The 21,719-nt window shown below is 37.5% G+C and overlaps 9 protein-coding genes across 10 annotated transcripts; 5 read left to right on the top strand and 4 right to left on the bottom strand.

Moving 5' to 3' along the window:
- Positions 1 to 198: 198 nt before the first annotated feature.
- Positions 199 to 4,399, top strand: LOC136342088 (INO80 complex subunit D-like). The gene is made up of 7 exons (XM_066287574.1): positions 199 to 665; positions 719 to 966; positions 1,026 to 1,183; positions 1,235 to 1,642; positions 1,767 to 2,163; positions 2,393 to 2,527; positions 2,589 to 4,399. The coding sequence occupies exons 1-7, from the start codon at positions 634 to 636 to the stop codon at positions 2,723 to 2,725; spliced, it is 1,515 nt and encodes a 504-aa protein (XP_066143671.1). The 5' UTR covers positions 199 to 633; the 3' UTR covers positions 2,726 to 4,399.
- Positions 4,400 to 4,525: 126 nt separating this feature from the next.
- On the top strand, positions 4,526 to 5,865 carry LOC136342109 (mitochondrial GTPase 1). The gene has a single exon (XM_066287607.1). It carries the CDS (start codon positions 4,683 to 4,685, stop codon positions 5,634 to 5,636), a length of 954 nt encoding a protein of 317 aa, XP_066143704.1. The 5' UTR covers positions 4,526 to 4,682; the 3' UTR covers positions 5,637 to 5,865.
- Positions 5,729 to 6,954, bottom strand: PTPMT1 (protein tyrosine phosphatase, mitochondrial 1). Its single transcript, XM_066287643.1, has 4 exons — positions 6,330 to 6,954; positions 6,192 to 6,269; positions 5,926 to 6,141; positions 5,729 to 5,867 (listed from the first exon to the last, which is right to left on the bottom strand). The coding sequence occupies exons 1-4, from the start codon at positions 6,465 to 6,467 to the stop codon at positions 5,742 to 5,744; spliced, it is 558 nt and encodes a 185-aa protein (XP_066143740.1). The 5' UTR covers positions 6,468 to 6,954; the 3' UTR covers positions 5,729 to 5,741.
- Positions 6,955 to 7,454: 500 nt separating this feature from the next.
- Positions 7,455 to 10,328, bottom strand: Plap (phospholipase A2 activator protein). Its single transcript, XM_066287526.1, has 5 exons — positions 9,107 to 10,328; positions 8,804 to 9,058; positions 8,545 to 8,741; positions 7,994 to 8,491; positions 7,455 to 7,936 (listed from the first exon to the last, which is right to left on the bottom strand). The coding sequence occupies exons 1-5, from the start codon at positions 10,196 to 10,198 to the stop codon at positions 7,570 to 7,572; spliced, it is 2,409 nt and encodes an 802-aa protein (XP_066143623.1). The 5' UTR covers positions 10,199 to 10,328; the 3' UTR covers positions 7,455 to 7,569.
- Positions 10,329 to 10,430: 102 nt separating this feature from the next.
- Positions 10,431 to 11,543, bottom strand: SdhD (succinate dehydrogenase, subunit D). Its single transcript, XM_066287656.1, has 4 exons — positions 11,413 to 11,543; positions 11,151 to 11,343; positions 10,799 to 11,084; positions 10,431 to 10,749 (listed from the first exon to the last, which is right to left on the bottom strand). Exons 2-4 carry the CDS (start codon positions 11,191 to 11,193, stop codon positions 10,539 to 10,541), a joined length of 540 nt encoding a protein of 179 aa, XP_066143753.1. The 5' UTR covers positions 11,194 to 11,343; positions 11,413 to 11,543; the 3' UTR covers positions 10,431 to 10,538.
- Positions 11,544 to 11,811: 268 nt separating this feature from the next.
- Positions 11,812 to 13,892, top strand: LOC136350666 (serine-arginine protein 55-like). Its single transcript, XM_066302626.1, has 2 exons — positions 11,812 to 13,285; positions 13,386 to 13,892. Exon 1 carries the CDS (start codon positions 11,950 to 11,952, stop codon positions 12,637 to 12,639), a length of 690 nt encoding a protein of 229 aa, XP_066158723.1. The 5' UTR covers positions 11,812 to 11,949; the 3' UTR covers positions 12,640 to 13,285; positions 13,386 to 13,892.
- Positions 13,893 to 14,137: 245 nt separating this feature from the next.
- Positions 14,138 to 17,584, top strand: LOC136349623 (uncharacterized). Of its 2 annotated transcripts, XM_066301402.1 has the most exons (8): positions 14,138 to 14,409; positions 14,675 to 14,743; positions 14,793 to 15,206; positions 15,268 to 15,400; positions 15,457 to 15,748; positions 15,819 to 15,959; positions 16,013 to 17,078; positions 17,128 to 17,584. In XM_066301402.1, the coding sequence occupies exons 2-8, from the start codon at positions 14,688 to 14,690 to the stop codon at positions 17,174 to 17,176; spliced, it is 2,151 nt and encodes a 716-aa protein (XP_066157499.1). In that variant the 5' UTR covers positions 14,138 to 14,409; positions 14,675 to 14,687; the 3' UTR covers positions 17,177 to 17,584. The 2 variants fall into 2 exon arrangements, with proteins under 2 accessions (XP_066157499.1, XP_066157433.1); XM_066301336.1 differs by lacking the exon at positions 14,138 to 14,409 and having other exon boundaries at positions 14,441 to 14,743.
- Positions 17,585 to 17,627: 43 nt separating this feature from the next.
- Positions 17,628 to 19,835, bottom strand: Taz (tafazzin, phospholipid-lysophospholipid transacylase). The gene is made up of 5 exons (XM_066301517.1): positions 19,257 to 19,835; positions 19,077 to 19,205; positions 18,811 to 19,023; positions 18,553 to 18,755; positions 17,628 to 18,505 (listed from the first exon to the last, which is right to left on the bottom strand). Exons 1-5 carry the CDS (start codon positions 19,369 to 19,371, stop codon positions 18,368 to 18,370), a joined length of 798 nt encoding a protein of 265 aa, XP_066157614.1. The 5' UTR covers positions 19,372 to 19,835; the 3' UTR covers positions 17,628 to 18,367.
- Positions 19,836 to 20,110: 275 nt separating this feature from the next.
- Positions 20,111 to 21,562, top strand: Rpt5 (26S proteasome regulatory subunit Rpt5). Its single transcript, XM_066301472.1, has one exon. It carries the CDS (start codon positions 20,229 to 20,231, stop codon positions 21,510 to 21,512), a length of 1,284 nt encoding a protein of 427 aa, XP_066157569.1. The 5' UTR covers positions 20,111 to 20,228; the 3' UTR covers positions 21,513 to 21,562.
- Positions 21,563 to 21,719: the final 157 nt, after the last annotated feature.

Here is a 21,719-nt window from a genome sequence, read left to right as displayed (position 1 = left end):
TTACTGGGATTGTAAAGTTGTGTGAATTTTAGAACAAGTTTGATGCACCGAATTCAGTTTCGTTTTGCGTTTCACCTGTGTTAGCTACAAGTACAAGTGAGATAGTTGATTCTGACACTTGTATGAGAAATGTTGTGTGCGACATCTATTTTTGCTAGCTTTGGTTACTAATGTCGAACCAGACACGTGAAATTTGAGGTTTAGTCCGTCAATTTTCCAACCATCGCTTGTCAGTGTCAAACAAAAACATTGAAAAACTTTCTCAAAAAACTTTATCATTAATACAGAAAAAAACCTTTTGCAAATCACTTTCTAAACAGAAAACCCTAAACAAACAATCGCCGCCCTTTTTTGAGTGGTCGCTGCAACCCCCCAACGCGGTCGCATTGATTGGTCATAACCTTATCCGACCTGTCATATAAACTGTTATTAAAATAAGCTTATTATCTTATTATAGTAAATTCAATTAGAATTTCGTGCATTTAATTCCGTTTTATACGCAAATTTTCACGTCCCAGTTGTATGTGTCGGTGCGGCGCCATTGGCAAGTGATGAGCCCACTTGTCCTCACCATTGTTTTGTTTAGTTGATGGTATGTATCAGTTCAACTACTGCAGCTGAGGTGACCTTAAGATGTTCAGTTCGGGGGTTAAAGGCAGTCAGAGGTAAGCCACTTGCTGATTTAAAGAGTGTTTGTAAACACACAGAGACCCTGCAGGCGTAATGGCATAATTTACCATCCACCGCCCCAAGACAAATTATTGTTAAGTAATAAAGTAAATGACACTGCTAAGAGTAAGCAAGATGTTAAGGATGTATATAGTAACTCCCGGAAGCTGCAGAAAGTCTCTGGCATTGTGGGTCTTAATGCCAAAATTGGGGCTGGAAGTTGCATGGGAGGTGAGGTGACCAATCATGCAACATTGCAAGATTTTGAAGATAAAATCACAATTCACAGTATTATAGGTAAGTCATATGTGTTCTTTCAAAATTTATAGAATAATTTGAAGGTTTTTCTTTTCCAGGTTTTAGTGACCCAACCACACACAAACCCCCCATAGTCATAGAACAAAAGGCTAAATTTACAAAGGCCACTCCGCATCACGAAACTTTGCAGCGGATAGAATGTGAAATTGATGAGTTCAATTATTATCAGCAGCACTGGTTTAGTCCAAGTTTAGAGGTTAGAGCATTAATATTAAAAAATTACAGATTTTCATGTAATTCTTGTCAGAAATTGAAACTGGAAGATAGATCTCGTGAAGAGCGCATTGAAATCACAAGACATGAATTCCTGCGACGTCTACAGCAAATGCGACGTAGTCACATAGGCATTCCCAACAAAATGCCTGACTGGATTGAACAGCGCAAGTGCAAAGTACCAGTGAATCAAGAGAAAACTGAACAACCCCAGAAAAGTAGTAATGCAGTCGCAATTACATCGAGAATATGTGAGGTCAATGAGTGTGGGAAACCAGCACTTGTATGCGCAAAATACTGTGTCATGCACATTATTTATGACAGTCGACAGGTGCTGTTTGAGTATTGTACTGCCAAGTTTGCTGATAATACACAGTGTTCCATGCCAGTGTTTGACATCTCACATGAGTTACCCTTGTGTGCAGAACATGCCAGAAAGCGGGTAAGATTAAAGTGTGATTGTACTGGTTGATTCAGATTAGATTAATTAGATCAGATAAATTAGATCTAAAATAAATTTTTACCACTTCCTCTCTCACTTTATGCTATTTTTATGTTTTCTACAGGATCACTACCGTCTGCTCCACGAAACGAATAAACCGAAAAAAGTGCGGAAAAAGGTAAAACCATCGGCGATGATCAGGCCGCAAAAACGCAACAAGAAGAAGAAAAAGCTGCCTACCATTCCTCAAACAAAACCACAACCCTCACCTGACACCTGTTCAAATAACAGTTCAAATAGTGCAATAATAACCATGGTTGGCGATAAGATGGCAGGTGAATTGGGGAGCAGCGTCGAGTCCCCGGTGTTGGAGGATCTGCAGATGGTAGATCAGGTGTTGGCTCTCAACGAAAACGGTTTAGAACAGGCTTTGGCAACACAGGCGCATTTGCTTGAAGAGAGCGACATTACGAATGTATTAAGCACCATTCAAGTCGACGAGTTCAGTGATTTTTTTGCTGGTAAGAATCAATTATAAAACTTTTATAAGTAAGACAAAAATATATAAAGAGGATAAACATATTTGTAGTTGATGGCTTTATGTCATATTTCTTTGGAGCTAATAGTTTGCGTTATAAGAGCCGTAGTCTTTATAATGAGTGAAATTAACGTCGGATTAGTTGTATGTGTCTAAACTGAATAAGTTGTCTTATTTTTTATAGCATCTGTTATTTAATCAATTTTTTGCAGTTAACCGTAATGGCGAATACGAACCATCGCGGGAAGAAGCCGAGGAGCTGGAGAAAGCTTTGGCGGCCGTCGACAATGACGTCAAATCCTTGGAGAAGCTGAGTCAGTCGCATGGATTGCTCGATTCATTTCTGGGTAAGTTATTTTTATATTTTATTTTACTGGGGATTATTCATTGGCCTTGTTGCCGCATCAGACGATCACACGCTGCCGGATTCGTTAGTGCAAATACCGGAAATGATGTTCCATAATGGATACACGACCTGTGGGGACAATATCGTGGCCCAGAGCGGCTCCTTTCTGTTGCCGGTCGAACCCCATTCGCACTCGTAACTAAATCTGTCAGAAGTAGGGAGAATTGACTAGGATTTTCGGTTAGGGGAGAGTTAGGGGGCGGTTCAGATTCAATGTTTCTCTCTCTCTGTATAAGGCAGGTATGAGAAGAAAGAGAAACAATAGGATGTCACCGATTTACTGATGTTGGAAATGGGTTTAAATTATATTCATGTTTGGGAATGATACGAGGTCCATACGCATGGAAAAAACCTGCCCCCCGGTACCACCACACAAAAGTAACCTTTATCTCAAAACAAGACTGTAACTGGTGTAAATATCGCATTACAATGGTAGTCAAACCCCAGGTTAAGTACAATGCTTCCGGCTGATTTAATTAGAAGCAAATTTGGACTATTACATGTTTAGTTTTAAATTTAGTTAAAAGGGAAGTATGGTTATATTTTATTAGGCAACTTACGGTATAAGAAAGACAAAGTGCAAATTTATTTATTGGATAAAAAGTAAAATTTCCGTTGCTATGTTAGGAACAAAAGACTGACTAGGTTTAATAGTAATTATTATTAATAGCGTAGCTGCGCATGTAGCGTCAGTTTAGGTTACTTGTATACTTAAGTGAAGTACGAATTTTACAAATAACCAGTTACAGTCTTTAATGGTTTGAGTGTGCGTTAAAATTAGTGAAAGTGTTGTCGTCAACAATGTTAACCTTGCTCAGGAAGTTTCGATGTTGTAGCTGTTAATTATTGTTTTAACGCAAATACCAACGGTCTGTTTGTTGCATACTCCCCGATTAATCACTGCTTCAACATGTAACCTCATTGTTATAATTCCAGGTAACCCTCGTGTAAATACTTACTAACTACTTTTTTACTTGCACCCGTACTACGTAAGTAAATAGATCAACTTTATGTAATATTTTTTAGTTTTTAATAAAAAAAAAGGTATTTATTTTTGTATTTAGTAGTGTTTGTAGCGCTTTATAATTTTTCATAGGGCCAATATGGCTCTGTGTAAGTATGGTGTCTGAGCCGTAACTGACACTGACAGTTAGGTATTGAGTTGACTGACAAATCGACATATGGAGATTTTTCGTCAATGAAATTGGATAAATTATCATTGAGGGTGGAATTTCAGTGTGAATAGACGTAGACCCGGATTATATTATTAAATGTGAGGGCCCATAGATATCTTCTATATTAGACGCCCGCAACTGCAATTATTAATAAATTGCTCACTTGCTGTTGCAAAAATATTTTACTATTGGGAAGATTTGTATGTTTCAAATACTGCAATTTTTGTGCGCATTTTTCAATTAAAATTTATCATACAGAACCGTAACTCGCACTCATCTTCCCATCTCTTCATTACGATAAACACCACAAATGTTCGTCTAGGCAATACATACCTCTCGTTTCCGCGGCTTTTTCTAGCAATTTCTGTACATACATATGTACACGTTTAAGCGTCATTATTTCATATTTTTACTGTACTAGCGGGGGAAAATATCGAACAAAAATTACTTGTAGCGAGTGTGATGTTATAATAATTATTATTATGTAAAAACTTCTAGGGTAACAAATTGTTAAAATAATCGTTTGATATGAAGATTGATGACGTCGTTAGTTTCCTATTTAATTGTACTGTACGTAATGTAAAATGTCTTTTTGTAAATATTTCTGAAAATAAAACCGTTAACAAAAAGCACATAAATGGTCATTGAATCAAGTTTAACATTACGCAATTTTCCATGTGCCATAATTAATCGATTAGAATCGTTAATAAAACTTGTTAATGATATGCAGGTAACAAAATACTAAAAAAAGAGAAAGTAAAATATGGACACAACAACGAATCTACTATGGTGACACTTAACGCCATGTGAGTGCAACTAGAACAAGTTCGCGTTAGTTCGAGTGCTCCTGTCACGCTGGAAGTCAATAAAAGTGTGGTTATGCAAACCTTAAAAGTTTTGTAAACATTTTCTCAACATCAAATGGCCCAAAACGTAACCAAAGACAAGTTCCGAAGTGTCTTCAAAACCATCGACAAAGATGTGTTGCGCTGGTTTCCTGGCCACATGGGCAAGGGTCTCAAACAAATGCAACATAAATTGCGCTCCGTTGACTGTATCGTTGAGGTCCACGACGCTCGCATCCCTTTTTCAGGCAGAAACGACGATTTCAAGCGTACGATCAGCGGCATCAAGCCCCATGTCCTTGTGCTAAACAAGGTGGACCTCATTGACCGAAAGTTTATACCTTATATTGTAGAGCGACTTAAAGGAGATTATGAACGCATATTATTTACTAACTGCAAGAATCAACACTGCCAGGGGGTGAAAAAACTATTTCCATTAGCACAGGAGCTTATTAGAGACTCAAACAGATTCAATCGACAAGAAGCTGAGGACTATAACTTGATGATCATCGGAGTACCAAATGTAGGCAAATCCTCCCTTATTAATGCCCTGAGGGCAAGATATTTGCACAAAGGCAAAGCTACTGCAGTTGGGGCCAATCCGGGCATTACTAGAAGTGTTTTGGAACGCATCAAAATGTGTGACAACCCTTTATTCTACATGCTTGATACTCCGGGCATTCTAACCCCCAATATAGTGGACATAGAAACAGGACTTAAACTTGCAGTGTGTGCAACCATTCAAGACCATTTAGTGGGAGAAACTGTGATTGCTGACTACTTGTTGTTTTGGCTGAACAAGCACAATCACTTTGAGTATGTGGATTATTTTAAAATGAGTCAACCCTGTGATAATGTGCTTGAGGTGCTGGCACATATTTGTAAAGTTTATAATAAATTTTTTAAAGTGCGAACGCCATTGAATGATTATGTGTTTCGTCCCAATTTGGATGCAGCAGCTCATATTTTCTTGAAAGCTTTCCGAGATGTATCACTAGGGAGGTTTATGTTAGATGAGGAAATGGTTTAGGTTTTTTTGTAAAACTTATTTATTAATAAATTATTATTGCTAAGTCTAAGGGTATTGTCAAAGATATGTAATTGAGCACTGGATTGGTTTGGGCTGGAATGTGGTCTATGGTTGCTTAAAGTTTTGCAAATGGTAAATTTCTAATGCTTCCCACTGCTTTTTGTGCATTAAAATATGTGGCCGTTTTTCTTTCATATGGTTTACTGCCTGTTCTGGGCTCCAATTATATCTCTACAAACATGCACTCGTTTAAAAAAATTAAATTTAATTACTCCCACATAAAACTTACCTGCATCAAATAGCATCCTACAAGGGTGGCACTTCGAGTGCGACCAGCTTTGCAGTGCACATATACAGATGAGACAGATCGGCCAGAGGCAACTTTATTTGGGTCTACAAATTGATTGATAAACTTAACTCCTTCCACCAATTTGCTTTGGCAAGGAGTAGCAAAAATGTCTGTGGTGGCTAATTGCAAAAAGGCAATTCCCAATTTTTTCCAGCACTAAAAAATAGTTATTAATAATTATCGTTTGTCATATCATGTTAACATACCTTAGAATCATTGGCTAAGAAGAGTTCATAGTCCTCATTCATTGAGACTACAGCCTTGACATTCTCCTTTTCAATTAGCTAAAAAAAGTTCCAAAGTTCAAGGTTGTGTTTACCTCTCAATTAAGGCGAAATACCTACTTCTGTCGCTATACTGGGAAAGGGCAAAGCCCCCAAAATAACCGTGTCATCGATCCGATTGTACCATTTCCTGTGGGTCAACTTCTCCATAAGTACATTATAAACCAATGTGGGGTAAAACGTCACCCTTGCAAACATTTTCCAATAATTTCACAAAAAACCGCAGGACTGTTTGATTCATTCCTACATACCAGCCGTATCGATTTCTTCGCGGAAATTAAAAATATTTCGGGCATGTCAAAAGTGACGCACCAGCTACAATTTCTGTCTCTTTAGGTGACCTCATTTCATTCACTTAAGCGAATGAAGAAGAGAAAGTTTGGAATTTTGATTCCGTCACGAGGAATGAAATGAGCAAAGATGTTTTGTAGCCTAATTAGCTTTATTTGGGGGAATTAGGGGGTGTTACTTGTAGTTTTATTGGATTGAATTTTAATTATTTAAAAAAGGAGGTTTTCGATTTTCACGAGCCAAACCTGATTGTTTTAAGAGAAATTTTCTCATAGAAACTAACTTCGACTTATATAATTCGAAATTAACGAGAGGGTGCCACCGTAAACGCGTCTTTTTGATTAAAGAAGTTGCATATCGGCTTACATAACAACAAACGTGACATAACCTATTTTTCTGTACATAAACCTATTAATTTCGCAAAACCAATAAGAAATCGTATATTACGAGGTGTAAATAGTGAAGGTATTGTTTTATCTCAGTCTTACGCATGTAATCGAGTATAGAGAAAAGTGAAACAAAAGCGTACTAGAAGAACGTAAAATTCTGACCAGTTACCAATAAATTAAATCAACTTACGTTCCCGCGTCATTTCAAAGAAAGCTAAATGTTACTTGTATTAACTAATTGGTGCCAATTTCAAAATGTACATCACCGTTGCACAGATCTTAAGTCTTTTTTATTAAATACGGCAGGGCTTAATTGTACACCTTAATTTCAAACTCCAGCTGCAGATAAACTGGACCTTTTGATCTAGTTGAACACTGAACTATATAATTGGACCTAAGGTTGCCAATTCTGTAGTAGCTCCTGTTGATCGAGTAATTCCTTGATCTTCAATTAACGCCGCAGTATCGTACGTTTTAACAACTATGAAGAAAACAACTAGAAAACTTCAGTCTCAAAGCGCAAAATCTCCTTTATTAATCAACCAAAGTGTTCGCAAATAACTTAGAAAAAGTCAAATTAATATTCCTCTTAAGGGCTAATATTCAGATTCCCCTTGATGTTATAGCAATAATTGCAATTGTTTAGCACATGAACTCCTTTTACTTTCCGCTTCACTGCAGCCCAAAGTGTATAATTGTAAAGAGCTCAAAAACTCCTGATTCTCATTGATTTTAGCCACAATTTCCACCCTGTTGGCATTGGCCTGGGCTACCAAAGTGCCAACGGCCAAATATCCCCTGAAGTGCGCTTCAAGTTCGGTGAGGTTGGTAATTACGTCAGGTAGCACTTGAGCCAGAACTGAGAACCATAGATCGTCATTTTTTTTCCCACAAAGAACGGTCAAGTTGAGCAATAGCGTTGCCAATGCTATTTGGCCGTTTTTGTTGAGCCGACTCAACGAGGTCAAATCTTCAACTATATCAAATCTACAACAGAGAGACAAATTAACTTTTCACTTTTCAGAAAATTCATTAATATGAGACCTATTATTAAACACTAAACTCTCCCCAGCCTCGTGTAGACAAAAATTGCAGATAGCTCTTAAAGCCACTACAACATTATTGGGGATATTGCTTGAGGTCTTAATATGTCTCATTACTTTCCCAAAGATGGCACCTTCATGTGAAGCAACAAGCACCTCGTTATTGGTTGGGTCTCTAATTGCCATGCGCACAACATCTAAAGCTGGAAAAACGACATCTTCCGGCCAATCCAATAATTTAAATAGTAACTCATATGTGGCCGGGTTGCCTGAGGGGCCTTGGCAAACACTTCCTAGAGCCTCCAGCTCATTTTCAGGCAATTTAAACTCCTCTGATAGTTTTGAGTTAAACTCTTTAATTTTTTTAATAATAACCTCTGGGTCTCCAGTATCAAAGGTTCTGTAGGTTTTTACTGGGAACAGTGTATTTTGTGGGGTTGTGGAGTAGCTGGAGTCTCCAGTGAATGGATCAGTGTTGCCCATCAAGGCTGAAGTTGAGCTAAAAGTTTTAAAAAGATAGAAGTAGTATTTTCAAGGAAGATAATGATTTACCTTGCAGAACTTCTAGGAGGGCCATTGGTGGAGTAACTTGCTCCCCCAGTGAAAGGATCAACATTAACACCTATAGAGGTGTTAGTATCTTGGTATGAAGGGGTGTAACGACTGCCTCCAGTGAAGGGGTCTTGATAGGCAGTATTAGTTGGAGGGACATACTGCTCTTTACTGTTTTTGAGGATAAAATCCACTATCTGCATATTAAAAAATAAATTAAACTAGTAGTTTAGAAATATTTTTTCGGTTCTTAAAGTACCTGCTCTAAATACTCAGCAGGAAGGAAATTCTTGGTAATAAAAGCATGTGCAGTTTGATAAACATCCTCTCCTTTGTTGTAGGGCAACTTTAAAGGAGGTTTGCCATCCTCCACATCCACACTAAAGACAAAATCATAAGCTTTGCCTTCAAAGACAGTTTTGCCAGAGTCCTCTTTGTCAGTGCCTCCCATTACATCTCCCACCTTCTTCCAATGGCTATTATCTCCATCAGAAATCCAAGTATATGCCACAACCTGATATTCCAAACTTTACCTCACAGAATGAAAAAGAGGCAAACTCACCTTGCCATTCTCCCTAATCATCTTCATTTGTCCTGGTTTTTTTCCTGGATCATACAAAGCCTCAGTTCCTGGAAGATCTGAAACTTTGACCCCTCCGATTTCTTGCAAACTCTGTCTCTCTAAAGCAGCAACATCCTCTGTAAATTGGGTCAATGTCCTTTCATCGGCAAACCTTGACTTATCCCTAGTAAACACCCTTATCACTCCATCACTGCTGCCAGTAACTATGTCACCATTTGGTAAACAGTCTACTGACCACACAGATTGCGCCGGTAAAGTTATACTCTGCAAATTTTCTCCGTTTTCCCAATATTTAACTGTGCGATCTTCGTCAGAAGTGACAAAAGCATCTGGAACTGCTGCCTTACACTTGGCAATGCTGTAGATATAACTTGAGTGCCCATAATAAGTGTTAATATTTTCTCCAGAGTAAGACCAGACTTTTATTGCTGCATCATTTGCTACACTCAGAAATGTGCCCAATTCAGGAAAGTCCATCACTGAGCGTACACAGTCAGTGTGTCCAGCTAAGGAATGCAATTTTTGGCCCACTGAGTTCCACACACATAAAGTTTTATCAGCACTAGCTGTGACAACTTGGCCATTTTTCAGTTGAATTATGCTCCAAATTGCAGCAGTGTGTCCAATAAATGAAGCTACACATTTAGGAGTGCCAGCTATTTTAAAGCATTTTCCAGAGGTGTCCCAAGACCCAGAAAGAAACATATTGGACTCACTAGTGTTTCCCAAACAACTCACCGTGTTTGAATGCTCTTTTATAGTGAATGTAGCAAAGGGTTCCGAAGGTTTATAGACCAAAATTACATTATCATTGCCCCCGGTTACAACAAGGCCACTGGGGAATTCTTCAGTGGGGTTCAGATACAGGACGCAAGCCACAAAGTTCGTCTGGTCTTTGTATGTCATCACTTCTTCGAAGCTACCTCTGAGTGGTTCATATTTCCAGAATTTAGCAGTCTTATCACGGGAGCCGCTTATAAGATCGCCATTTGGAGTCACCACAACTGAACGCACGTCCAGTGAGTGTCCATATAGGGCTCTACTTAGTTTAAACTCTTTATCATTGGACATTGTTGATGGTTTTGAATTAGAGAAACGATTAAAAAATTGGTTTTATATTTTGGTAATCCAAATTTTTATTTTAGTTAGGTTATGTGATAACAAATGATTTTGACAGATATCATCAAAGAAGTGCTGACGCATGTAGAAACTGTTTATTATTCTTCTGTTGGTTGTGTTGACATTGCCAGGGATAAGGCTGTAGGCACCTCTGCCTAATAAAACAAAAATTAAACAATAAAACTAAGGGAAAAAGAAATAATTTATTAATAGCAGGTCTTATAATACAGAAATTCCTCACATCGACGACAAAAATTACTGTACAATAATGAACAGATTATTGTTCTCCTTGTTAATTTTTGGCTCCATTATCAGCAGCAGTTCCAGTGATGCACCAGAACTTCCTCACTGCCGCGCCAATTCCAATTTGATGTTGGTTGAAATAAATTAAGGCAGCTAGAGTTGAAGCTGACACTAAGTATACCAAGCCAAGTGTAAGTTTCGGGATGATAGGTCCAAAAAGAATGGGACGCACATAATCCACTACGCAAGCCTCTACACCCCTACAGGAAGTATTAGATTATCATGTTAAACTGACATGAAGACACTTACCAATGAAAATGCATAACGACAGCAACTGAAAATATATTGTCAAGTATTTTATTTGGGCAGATAAACATGGTAGGAACAACACCCAAAAGCAGAATCGAGACAAGCTTTTCAATGGGCCACAGTTTGCTGTGATCAGCAGACATGTTTCTCCTTTGCTCTATTATTTTAAAGAACTGTGTTTTGCATTTGGTGGTCAAAGATACTGAGTTGGATTTTGCAGTAAGCTGGGTGAAAGTTCTATTTTTTGGTACTTCAAGTGATAACCGGCTAAAGGCGCAGGGAAGTCCTAAAAGTCAATATTTTAAACCGATTATGTAATTTGTTTGAAACTGGTTTATTGGGATTTTTTTACCTCTTAGTTTAGGGCTGTTCCGCAGCATCAGCGATAAAGCCATTGTTACTTTTTAAGAATTTTCCTTGGATTTTTAAATGCTATTTTAATAATAAAAATCAAAGGATATTTTTTATTTTGATTTTTGGGAATTTTATTGGTTTTTAAAGTGACAGACCCCAATATAACATCACTTTGACAGATAAAGTTAGACCTAAACGTCAGAAAATTGCATTGTATATTCATGTGCTATCTATAAATTAACAATGCCATTATAACTCACCTAAATTTATATTAACTGCATTACTCCAATTTGAATTATATTAAATTTATGGATAAATGTTTTAAAAGGATCAATAAGTTATATATGTATAACTTTCACGCTTATTAACGTGACGTCAACAAAAATTTTATATGTATACCTTTAGATTTTGACAGTTAAATGTTCTAAGTGCAAGTGGCTTTTTTCAAAGGAATTTATACTACTGCACAATTTATTAAACAGCATCATATATCTATTTTCGATATATAAATGTAAAATTTTGTAAGACAAATGAATAGAAGGCATTTGGAACTCTTTATTTATTAATATTGGCACCTTATTCATCAGCACTTAGTGCAGGTAAAGGTTACCATATTGACATTTAATCTGTCATTTGTTTTGACTTTTTCAACTACATCCATTTATTTTCCTTCAACTATCGCATCGGCCATTTTGTTAGTCAGTAAAAAACGTGCCTCAAAATCCACATTTGTTATTCATTTCCCGAGGTTTCCCACAAAATTCGCATTAGTAACGCGCTGACTAAACTCATTCGCAATGAGCACTCGCGTTTTCGTGGGGGGTCTTACCTACAAAGTTCGGGAACGGGATCTCGAAAAGTTTTTCTCCCGTTACGGTCGCATCAGGGAGGTGTCCATGAAAAATGGTTACGCATTCGTCGAATTCGACGACTATAGGGACGCCGAGGACGCAGTCTACGAAATGCACGGTAAGGAACTTATGGGAGAAAGAGTTACAGTTGAAAGGGCACGGGGTACGCCTCGCGGCAGCGACAGATTCCGGGACTCGGGGGGCAGCAGCAGCAGCGGAAGAGGTTACAGAGGGGCACCACCACCAAGGAGGAGCCGCGGCGGGGACAGAGATCGCGACAACCGTGGTCGCGAGAGGTATGGACCTCCCACTCGCACCAAGTACCAAGTGATCATTGAGAACTTGTCAAGTCGGTGCTCCTGGCAGGATTTGAAGGACCATATGAGAAAAGCAGGAGAGGTCACATATGCGGACGCCCACAAGCAGAACCAGAATGAAGGAGTGGTGGAGTTTGCAAATTTTGAAGACATGAAAAATGCCATTGAGAAGCTTGATAACACTGAAATAAATGGGCGCAGAATTAGAGTAAAGGAGTCTGAGAAGGGAAGGAATGAGAGTAGGTCCCGCTCACGCTCTAGGTCTGCAAATGGCTCCCCACAACCTGAAAATGACTTCAGATCAAGGTCACGTGATTAAGTGAATGGTGAAAGTGACAAGTCCAGTTTAAAGTGGGGTTTTGATGCCTTTATGGATTGTTCATGCTTTATTTTGGTTTTTGCTGAAATTTCAGGGACATTTTCTTCACTTCATGTAAACATTGTGTGTTTGTCTCCAAGAGATAGGCTTGTAGCTTCCATTCTCAGATGTGTAAATTTTCCCCTGGTTCAACACCTAGTTTATTGGTCTTCATAGGCCCAATTTCTTTAAAGGTGCCAAAGCTTAATTTGTTCCACAACCTTTTAGAATACCTACGTTAATTTTTTATACCACTTGTAACCATATCCTCTTAGGTTAGTTATAGTAATAGTAATAAAACTTAATCAAAATTCTAATTCTAAAGCTATTTCCTATTTACACAGGTTTTCAACCCAATAGCCAATCCTTGTATTGAGTTGAGACATTCCTAACCAAAAAATTATCTACTAAGAATGGCTTCGAGCTGAATCTACGACTACAAGGAGTCCAATTGTGGTGGTGGTTGTTGGCAAAGCAACTGGAAATTTCCCAGGAAAGGTGATCCATCCAGGGGGCCAAATGAGGGGTTCCAGAGGGTGTAAAATAGGTGCAGTTCCAATGTTAAATAAGAGGGCTTAATTGGTGTTTCCATTTTTGAGTTTCAATGGTAAATATTTTTACTTCCTTGATTGAGCATTTTTTCGAAACTGCAAGATTTAATTGTTCCGTTCTGGCGGCAGAGAAATAAGAGTAAAATGTTGTTATAGGTGACCGATAATTCGAGTCCCAAATTCAATTAACCCTGCACATGAAGCGGATTTGCCACAGGCTCGAGCCCACTTTTTCCAATTCCAATCCAAATATTAAATGTTTAACCCACAGCCATCACTATTTATTTTTCTTCGAGGCCACCTAACGGTTCCAGTATCCGCAAAAAAAATGCTAAATGTAATATACATTAGTGTCTAGCAGTGCCTATCAGGATTCCAGTGGAAGGAGCTATTATATTGGCCAATCAATTTTCCAGATTTGTTTGTCATTTTCGTGACAAGAACAAATAGGGAAATTTTATTGGTGGATGGCAATAGGAAAAAAAAACACGTTTTTTTGAAGCCTAGTGAGTGAGTCTTTTTGGATGCCCTAGAAGCAGGGGAGGGGCCAATTAATGAGAATGGATCATAAGGGCTTATGGTGGAGATCTTGAATTTCCACCAGATGAGAAGAAGCAAAACTGCAGCGTAAATAGATTAATAAATATACAATTTCAAAATACAGATGTGCATTTTTTTTTTTAAACATAATTAAAATGAATGAGAATATGCGGAATAAATTTCAAAACTTGTAGAACGTTTGTAGATCAATTAAAGAACTAAGGCAGGTGTCGAATTATTATATGGTAACAAAATAAAGGTTATTAAAAATATATTTATTTTTGAGACAATTGTCACAGTCTTACATCTTAAGTCAAACTATAAATCATTAGCAACACTTCTGCCTGTATGGCTATCGAATCGTATGACGAAAAATATGCTTGCCAGTAATCTGAACTTTAAATTTGATAAATATTTATCTGCAATTTACACCTGATAAAAAGGATTATTATGAGAATAGTCTATTTTCATCCATCGACCACGTTGAAAAACTTTCTTTCATCTTTACAAGCGCCATCTGGAATTAGGATTGGCAATTATGTTGAAGTTGGCGCGTTCAGTTTGAAATACCGCATTTTATATGAGACCTACTAAAATAATCAAAATATCAATTTCCAGTCACGAGTAGCCCATTTCTCAGGTAAAGAACACTCTATAATCATTTCTATCCACCCCCTAACAAAATTCCGCAAATAAATACCCAAAGCAATCTCACAGTCATGCGCAACTGCCCCTCAAACTAGTTTTGTTGTAATTGAACTTTCTCCAGATTTTTTCGTAAAAATTCATCCGACCACTATGACTCTCGCATACTTTAACGATATTACCGTGTATTTTCATATGAGAAACCACTATCGAGCCTTAAAAAACGTAAAAAGTATAGTGGACACTTCTATTCCATATAGTTTCAAGTCTCCGATGGCGGCAAACCGTTTAAGTAAACGTTTGAAAGGAGCTGCCAATGAACACCTCAGGTAAGGGCTATAGCCGGTTTCATCAGCAATTACATAAAAACAAACATAGACAGATCTGTGATATGAGTCCTCAAAACCAGACCTCGAAACCTCAAGGTTTGGTCAAAAAGCACAACTGTTTGATCAGGGAACCTAAAACTGTGACTTCTTTCGTTGGTGCTGATTCGTTACCAAGACCCAGTAATAAAAAGCCGCAAAATTCAGACACCTCTATGCTTTTTGCGAGTTCCGGTTTAACAGGGCACAACCTCAGTTTGGAAAAAATGTCCAAATTTAGGCAGAAAAAGAAACGCAGTTTGGTGGCCAGCACCAGAAGCAGTAATACTGCTTCTAGGACTCAAAGCTTGCAAGTGAATTTAGAACCCCAAGAGCAAAGAAGGTCAGATTCCCCCGCTGAGAGCATTAAAAGCTTAAATGTGCAAAGCCCTATTCAGGACTCAATACGGTTTACTTCAGATGAAAGGTAAGTGAATTTTTGTACAATTTCTCAATAATTAAAAAAATCTCTAATGGTCACTTTACAGTTCAACTCCCCAAGATCATGAATATTTACTCTTTCTACTGCGTATCACGGAGGACATAATCTTTTATTCCAACAGGGACATTAAGGACATATTCGATACCCACATAGATATGAACAAAGACCGTCTCGATGTGGTAAGATCGTTCTCGTTAAAAAGGTCTGAATATCTCAATTAGATTTCTCCCATCAGCAAAAAATGCACTTTCATATTGCCAACCTCTGCAAAGAGCTCAACATTAATTGTAATAAATTCCAAAATATCCTTGATGACGACAATATTGTGCCTTCAGACAGCTTACAACATCACTACGTCTCTAATCAGGCCTTCAAAAGTTGTCAAAATTGCTCTTTTATCCGGTCTTCGTCTTTGTATTATAACAACTCTGAGCACGATTTGAGAATAATAGAGAAAATAGGAGAAACGGTCAATAACGGAGACTTTAGTAATAGTTTGTTGAAACTGATTGAGCAGTTTAATTTGGGTAAGTATATAGTGTGTTTTGAATATTTGGGGGTCGTTAGTGGCTATAAAAAGACATATGTTTAATAAAGGGAGAGTGACTGAGCCCTTAGCTTCTTCAAGTACTATAGGCAGTGTGGTGATTGGGGTTACATCACAAGACGAACCTAAGGATTTTGACAGTTTTATTAGGGAATTAAATACTGGCTGCAAACCTGCCGAGTTTGAAGATGGTAAGTTGACACTTAAGTTAAAATATTCTACTAGAAAAAAATATATAATACAGATCAAATTGCGTCATCAACAAGGAGTGAAGATGATCTAATCGGTTTGACAGAATTTCCTCATCTAGAACTAATTCCTCCGGACCCTTCCAAGATCCCGATATCCACTCTTCCAGTAAAAAGTTCAATTCCACAATTGGACTTAAAAACTCCCACAGAGAGTACTTTAATTGAAAACAACATTATTACCTCGCCAGAATACTTCAATGAAGAAAAATTCACTTCAAATACAAGTTTTATAACTAACGGATATAAATCTGAAGAAAGTGCAAGAGAAGTAAACTCATCTAATAAATTAAGCAACAGAAAAAGTGATATTACATTGGCGCATCCGGTTAATAGTTCAGCTGAGCCCCGCGACATCTGTAATAAGCTTAAATCAAATTCTTCAACTACTACAGACATTAACGATGATGATTTGAAACTGATTCTGTCCGCCCCAATCAAAGAAGAGGATTATGTCATGGTCAAAGGTCCTATCTACGTGTATAAGCCTCTACTCACCTCAGAGCCAAAACTAATACTGATAGGAGATTCTGATGCAAAAAAATCTAGAAGCGACTCCATGGATAGCCACCATACATTCATAGTGCCTAAGGCACCCAGCTTGCACTCTCTGAATCTAGATAATTCAATAAATGACAATGATACGATTCTAAAACTCTCTAGAGCTGCTTGTCAATTCACGGATATGAAACTACTACATTCAGACTATGACTTAACCCCCGAGAAAGACGAGCCAGATTCCAAATACCATCACTTGATGGTAAACGGCAGTAACAGCGTTTCAGGGGTTAACATGACTGAAACTCTACTGCTCAATGATGATTATTTGGTTGTGGAGGAATTTGAAGAAAAGAGAAAGGAGGCTCAGGTGATTGAAGAGGACTATGTGAAATGGGAGCCAAAGCTATATGAAAACTCTTATGTGATGCATCCTAAATTGGTTCCTAGTGTCAGCATGCCCAAATTGAAGTTTTTCGGCGAGAGAAAGGAGAGTTTTGCCAAACATTGCAGTGAGCAGCTGCTAATGGACGTTGAAACAATTTCACAACATTCTTCTTTAAGGTATACTGAAAATGTTGATACACAAATAATATTCAGGTTATTTTTACAGGTCCGAGGGTGAAGCATTACCAATTGCTATAATAGGAGAGATGAAATAATGGGGACGTTATATGATGGTTACGTCTGGTTGTATTTATTTTACCCGCGAGTTTTAACGTTCAATAATAAACGTGATTATCTTATATACAATAAAAAGGAGATAGTAATAATAACTGTTAACGGGTTTCCTATACAGGTATCACCATTTTAAGTCTAAACATAGGCATTTTGCAAGTGGGCAGAATCAGTCGAGCCGGCGTTTCTACTTCAATGTTTGTGTAGATTAGTATTGATACTGCCGCTTTAGCAGTACTTCGCTGGGCTTTTTCGGAGGTATACTAAACCTTGTGCTGTCCTTCTCCCACTTGCGCAATTCCTTTGTTTTTACTTGACTTGATGGTACTTGTATGACAACACATACATGTTATGTATAACAAATTAATAAAATGGAATAGCCGATTACCTATAAAAAAAAGCAAAATATAGGTACCTAAAATATTAATCAACAAATTTGGCTTAAAATGCATATATTAACAACTTTTTCACTTTGAAAACAGCCCTTGGATCAACCTAAATTCAAAAGACAAGATTGATTTTGGAAGAATTTAACCGAACATAACTGGTTCTAAGCAAGCATTAACTATGAAAAATTTTATATTACTTATAGTTAAATTTGACTAGTTTAAATTGGATTCGTGGTTCATTAGAGAGACCTTTTTAGAGTGAGATATAGACGAAATTAAAACATTTTTCTAAATTTTTAGTTTATAATAGGTTTGTTTTGAAACAATCAAAAAACATTTCTAGAACAATTCCAGAATCCTTCTGGACAAGTCACATTGCAGATTATGTAATGGAAGTAATATGCTTGCGCAAGATTTCTGAACCTTTTCAAGATAGCTTCCTGGCGAGATGGAATAAGTCTAATACTGAGATTGTATTTTGAGTTGCATATATATCATAGAACTTTTATGTTTCGTCAGAACACCAAGAAATTTTTTGGAGATGATGTTCCATTGAGTTTATACAGAATTTTTTTATAGGTTTCATAAAGTTTGGGAAGTTCTGGACAATCCTTTTACTATTTTATCAGTACAGATAAATGGGAAGACTGTTCATCATAGATGCCCATTTCCACTCAAAAAACGCCTCCAAATTCAATGGATTAAATTTCCAATTACATGGATGATATGCTGTCTTGATTAAAAACCCTAACCAGAACCATTCCTAACCTACTATTTGCTCTACTGTCAGGACTTTGTCTTGAAATACTTAATGTGTAAAGCCTCTGTTTCTCTCCGCAGCTGCTGCAGTCGGTCTTGCAGGAAGTCAGTAATTTGCTTCCTGGCCTCTTCTTCTGTGGCATTGGCAGCCTTAAGTGCCTTAACCTTAGAAAGAAATCAATTTCTGATATTCTAAAAGGGCTAAAACTTACCATTTCAGTCATGTCAATGGGATCCCCATAGTTGAAAGTCAAATTTTTTCTAAGTCTAAGTACATAAGGAGGTTCATTGGGCAAAACATCATCCATTCCAATATGCCAAATTGGCACCACTATAGGAGGAACTGGAGACTCTAGAATCATTCTCCCCACACCCCATTTTAGCCTTAGGCACTCCTTTGTCATATTCACTTTTCCTGTTTTAATTCAGTTCATTTGTTTAAAAAAACATATACACAATTATTAGAGTACCTTCAGGAAATACATGGACCCATTCTCCTTTAGCCAACTTCTCAATCATAAAATCAACAGCATCTTGGTAAACACCAGCACCTCGGATCACAGGGACACACTTGCCCAAACTGAAAAAATAGGAGTGGGGGGCGCAAGTGAAGCATATATCATGGGCTGCAAGGGACCATCGCATTTTTGAGGGGCACAGCAGGTGACGCAGTTTGAGAGTGCCTTCAGTAGCTTTAAAAGTTATTTCAGATAGTTTAACAACTCAAAAATCTTACCCCAAATTCCTGGATCGTCAAAGCAAGAATGGTGATTTGAAACTGTGACTAAGGGTCTCGAAGGATCTCTGTGATTCAATAAGTTTGCCATTACATGTCTATTGTGGATTTTTGATTTATTCAGCAACTCTAAACAATGTTTAAATCAATTTTCCTCCGGTAAATCAGTTTTATGCTTACTTATCAGAACCTTGCTGAACAACCCCACTGCAACCATAGTTAAGGTACTAGCCAACCTCCACCAACTGGAGGGTTTCCGAAGAGTTGGAATGATCCAGTCAAATTTATTAGCCATTTGTCTGTGCACACACTACTTTTTTTCCTAAATTACCTAATTTGAAATGCACTAAGGGGCAATCACTGTAATATGCCTGGCATACAAAGAGCCTTCCTAAAGGCTAAACCAGGCATGTCCCAGTTTTCAATTATATAATATGAATGAGGACATAATAATTTCGATTGTCTGTGCAGCATGAGCAGGAGAAAACGGCTCCAAACTGACGACTACTTAATTAATTGAATGGGTCCACAATTTTAAATTGAATTACTATTAATTACGTCACAGCAGCGTTCAGAAAACGCTGGTTAAGCATGAAATACATTTGCTAAGTGTGCACGCACCAACGTATTTGGTTATGAATAATTTGTTTAAGTTGTTTTGCAGGGAAATTTCATTTTATTGGAAATCAAAGTAAATCCCACATGTTGGATAGGGATTTTTTTTTATTTTTCTACTTTTTTTCCTTCCTCTATGACAGTGACAGTTAATGTCAGAAGAATCTGTCACTGAGAAGTAACACTAGTGATGGCTTTCAAGTTTTTTGGTTTCGAAAGGTTTTTGATTTTTATTTTTCCAAAATTTTGCCAAATTTAAACACTTTTTAGGATATTAAAAATTTTATCAGTTCTTGAAGACTTCAATTTTTAAAATTTTTTGCAATTTTTATAAAATTGATTAATTGAACTAACCTTAAATTTTTATTAAAAAATTGTTAAGCCTACACGACACATTATTACATTTTGATATGACCATGACAAATGACACTTTAGTTGTCAGCATGACTCGGAAAATTTCTAATTCTTGACAGATCATTGTTTTGATTGCAAATTTAACAAATTTTTACTAAAAAACCTCCTTAAACTGAAAGTACCATGACCACCCTCGACGATAAATCCCTATGGGACGATGGGGAAGAAGCACTGGGCGAAGAGGTGCTCCGCATGTCTAACGATGAAATAATCAGCAGAACTAGGCTGTTGGACAACGAAATTAAGATCATGAAAAGTGAAGTAATGCGGATCACCCATGAGCTGCAAGCGCAGAATGAGAAGATCAAGGAAAACACGGAGAAAATAAAGGTAAATAAGACTCTTCCTTATTTGGTGTCTAATGTTATCGAGCTGTTGGATGTGGACCCACAAGAAGAAGAGGAGGATGGGGCTGTAGTAGATTTGGATTCACAGAGAAAGGGCAAATGTGCTGTGGTCAAAACCTCGACTCGGCAAACATATTTCCTTCCTGTAATTGGGCTTGTAGATGAAGAGAAATTGAAACCAGGAGATTTAGTTGGAGTAAATAAAGACTCATACTTAATATTAGAAACTCTACCTGCAGAATATGATGCCAGAGTTAAAGCAATGGAGGTAGATGAAAGACCTACAGAGCAATATTCAGACATCGGAGGTTTAGACAAGCAAATTCAGGAATTAATTGAAGCAGTAGTACTTCCCATGACTCATAAAGACAAATTTGTGAACTTAGGAATTCAGCCACCTAAAGGAGTGTTGTTATATGGCCCTCCAGGCACTGGCAAAACTCTATTAGCAAGAGCCTGTGCTGCTCAAACTAAGTCCACCTTTTTGAAACTTGCTGGGCCACAATTGGTACAAATGTTTATTGGTGATGGAGCAAAACTTGTTAGAGATGCATTTGCTTTAGCAAAAGAAAAAGCTCCAGCTATTATTTTTATTGATGAGTTGGATGCTATTGGTACTAAAAGATTTGATTCAGAAAAAGCTGGTGATCGTGAGGTACAGCGCACAATGTTGGAGCTTTTAAACCAATTGGATGGCTTCAGCTCAACAGCAGATATTAAAGTCATTGCAGCCACCAACAGAGTAGACATTCTAGATCCAGCTTTACTGCGTTCTGGCCGTTTGGACAGGAAAATTGAATTCCCGCATCCGAATGAAGAGGCCCGCGCTAGAATAATGCAAATTCACTCCAGGAAAATGACAGTTAATCCTGATGTTAATTTTGAAGAGCTGGCTAGGAGCACTGATGATTTTAATGGGGCTCAGTGTAAGGCTGTTTGTGTTGAGGCGGGTATGATTGCTTTGAGGCGAAATGCAACTGCAGTGACTCACGAAGACTATATGGACGCTATTATGGAGGTTCAAGCCAAGAAGAAAGCCAATCTTAATTATTATGCTTAAGTGTGTGAATTTTTTTTTTAAGTTAATTCAATATAATTATGATTCGGTAATCTCTCTCGTTTCGTTTTAATTGATAAATAATTATTAGTTAAAAAGACCAAAAGGTTAAGAATTTGGTTAAATGAGCTAACTTCGTTTATTATTGTGCATCTTTTTTACGTCATCGCAAAATAACATATGATTTATTTATTGGGTTAAAAAACCAAT

Source organism: Euwallacea fornicatus, chromosome 1 (assembly GCF_040115645.1).
Source record: "Euwallacea fornicatus isolate EFF26 chromosome 1, ASM4011564v1, whole genome shotgun sequence".
Taxonomy (NCBI): domain Eukaryota; kingdom Metazoa; phylum Arthropoda; class Insecta; order Coleoptera; family Curculionidae; genus Euwallacea; species Euwallacea fornicatus.
Note: the sequence above shows the minus strand (reverse complement) of the source record. Positions and strands in the feature narration are given on the sequence as shown.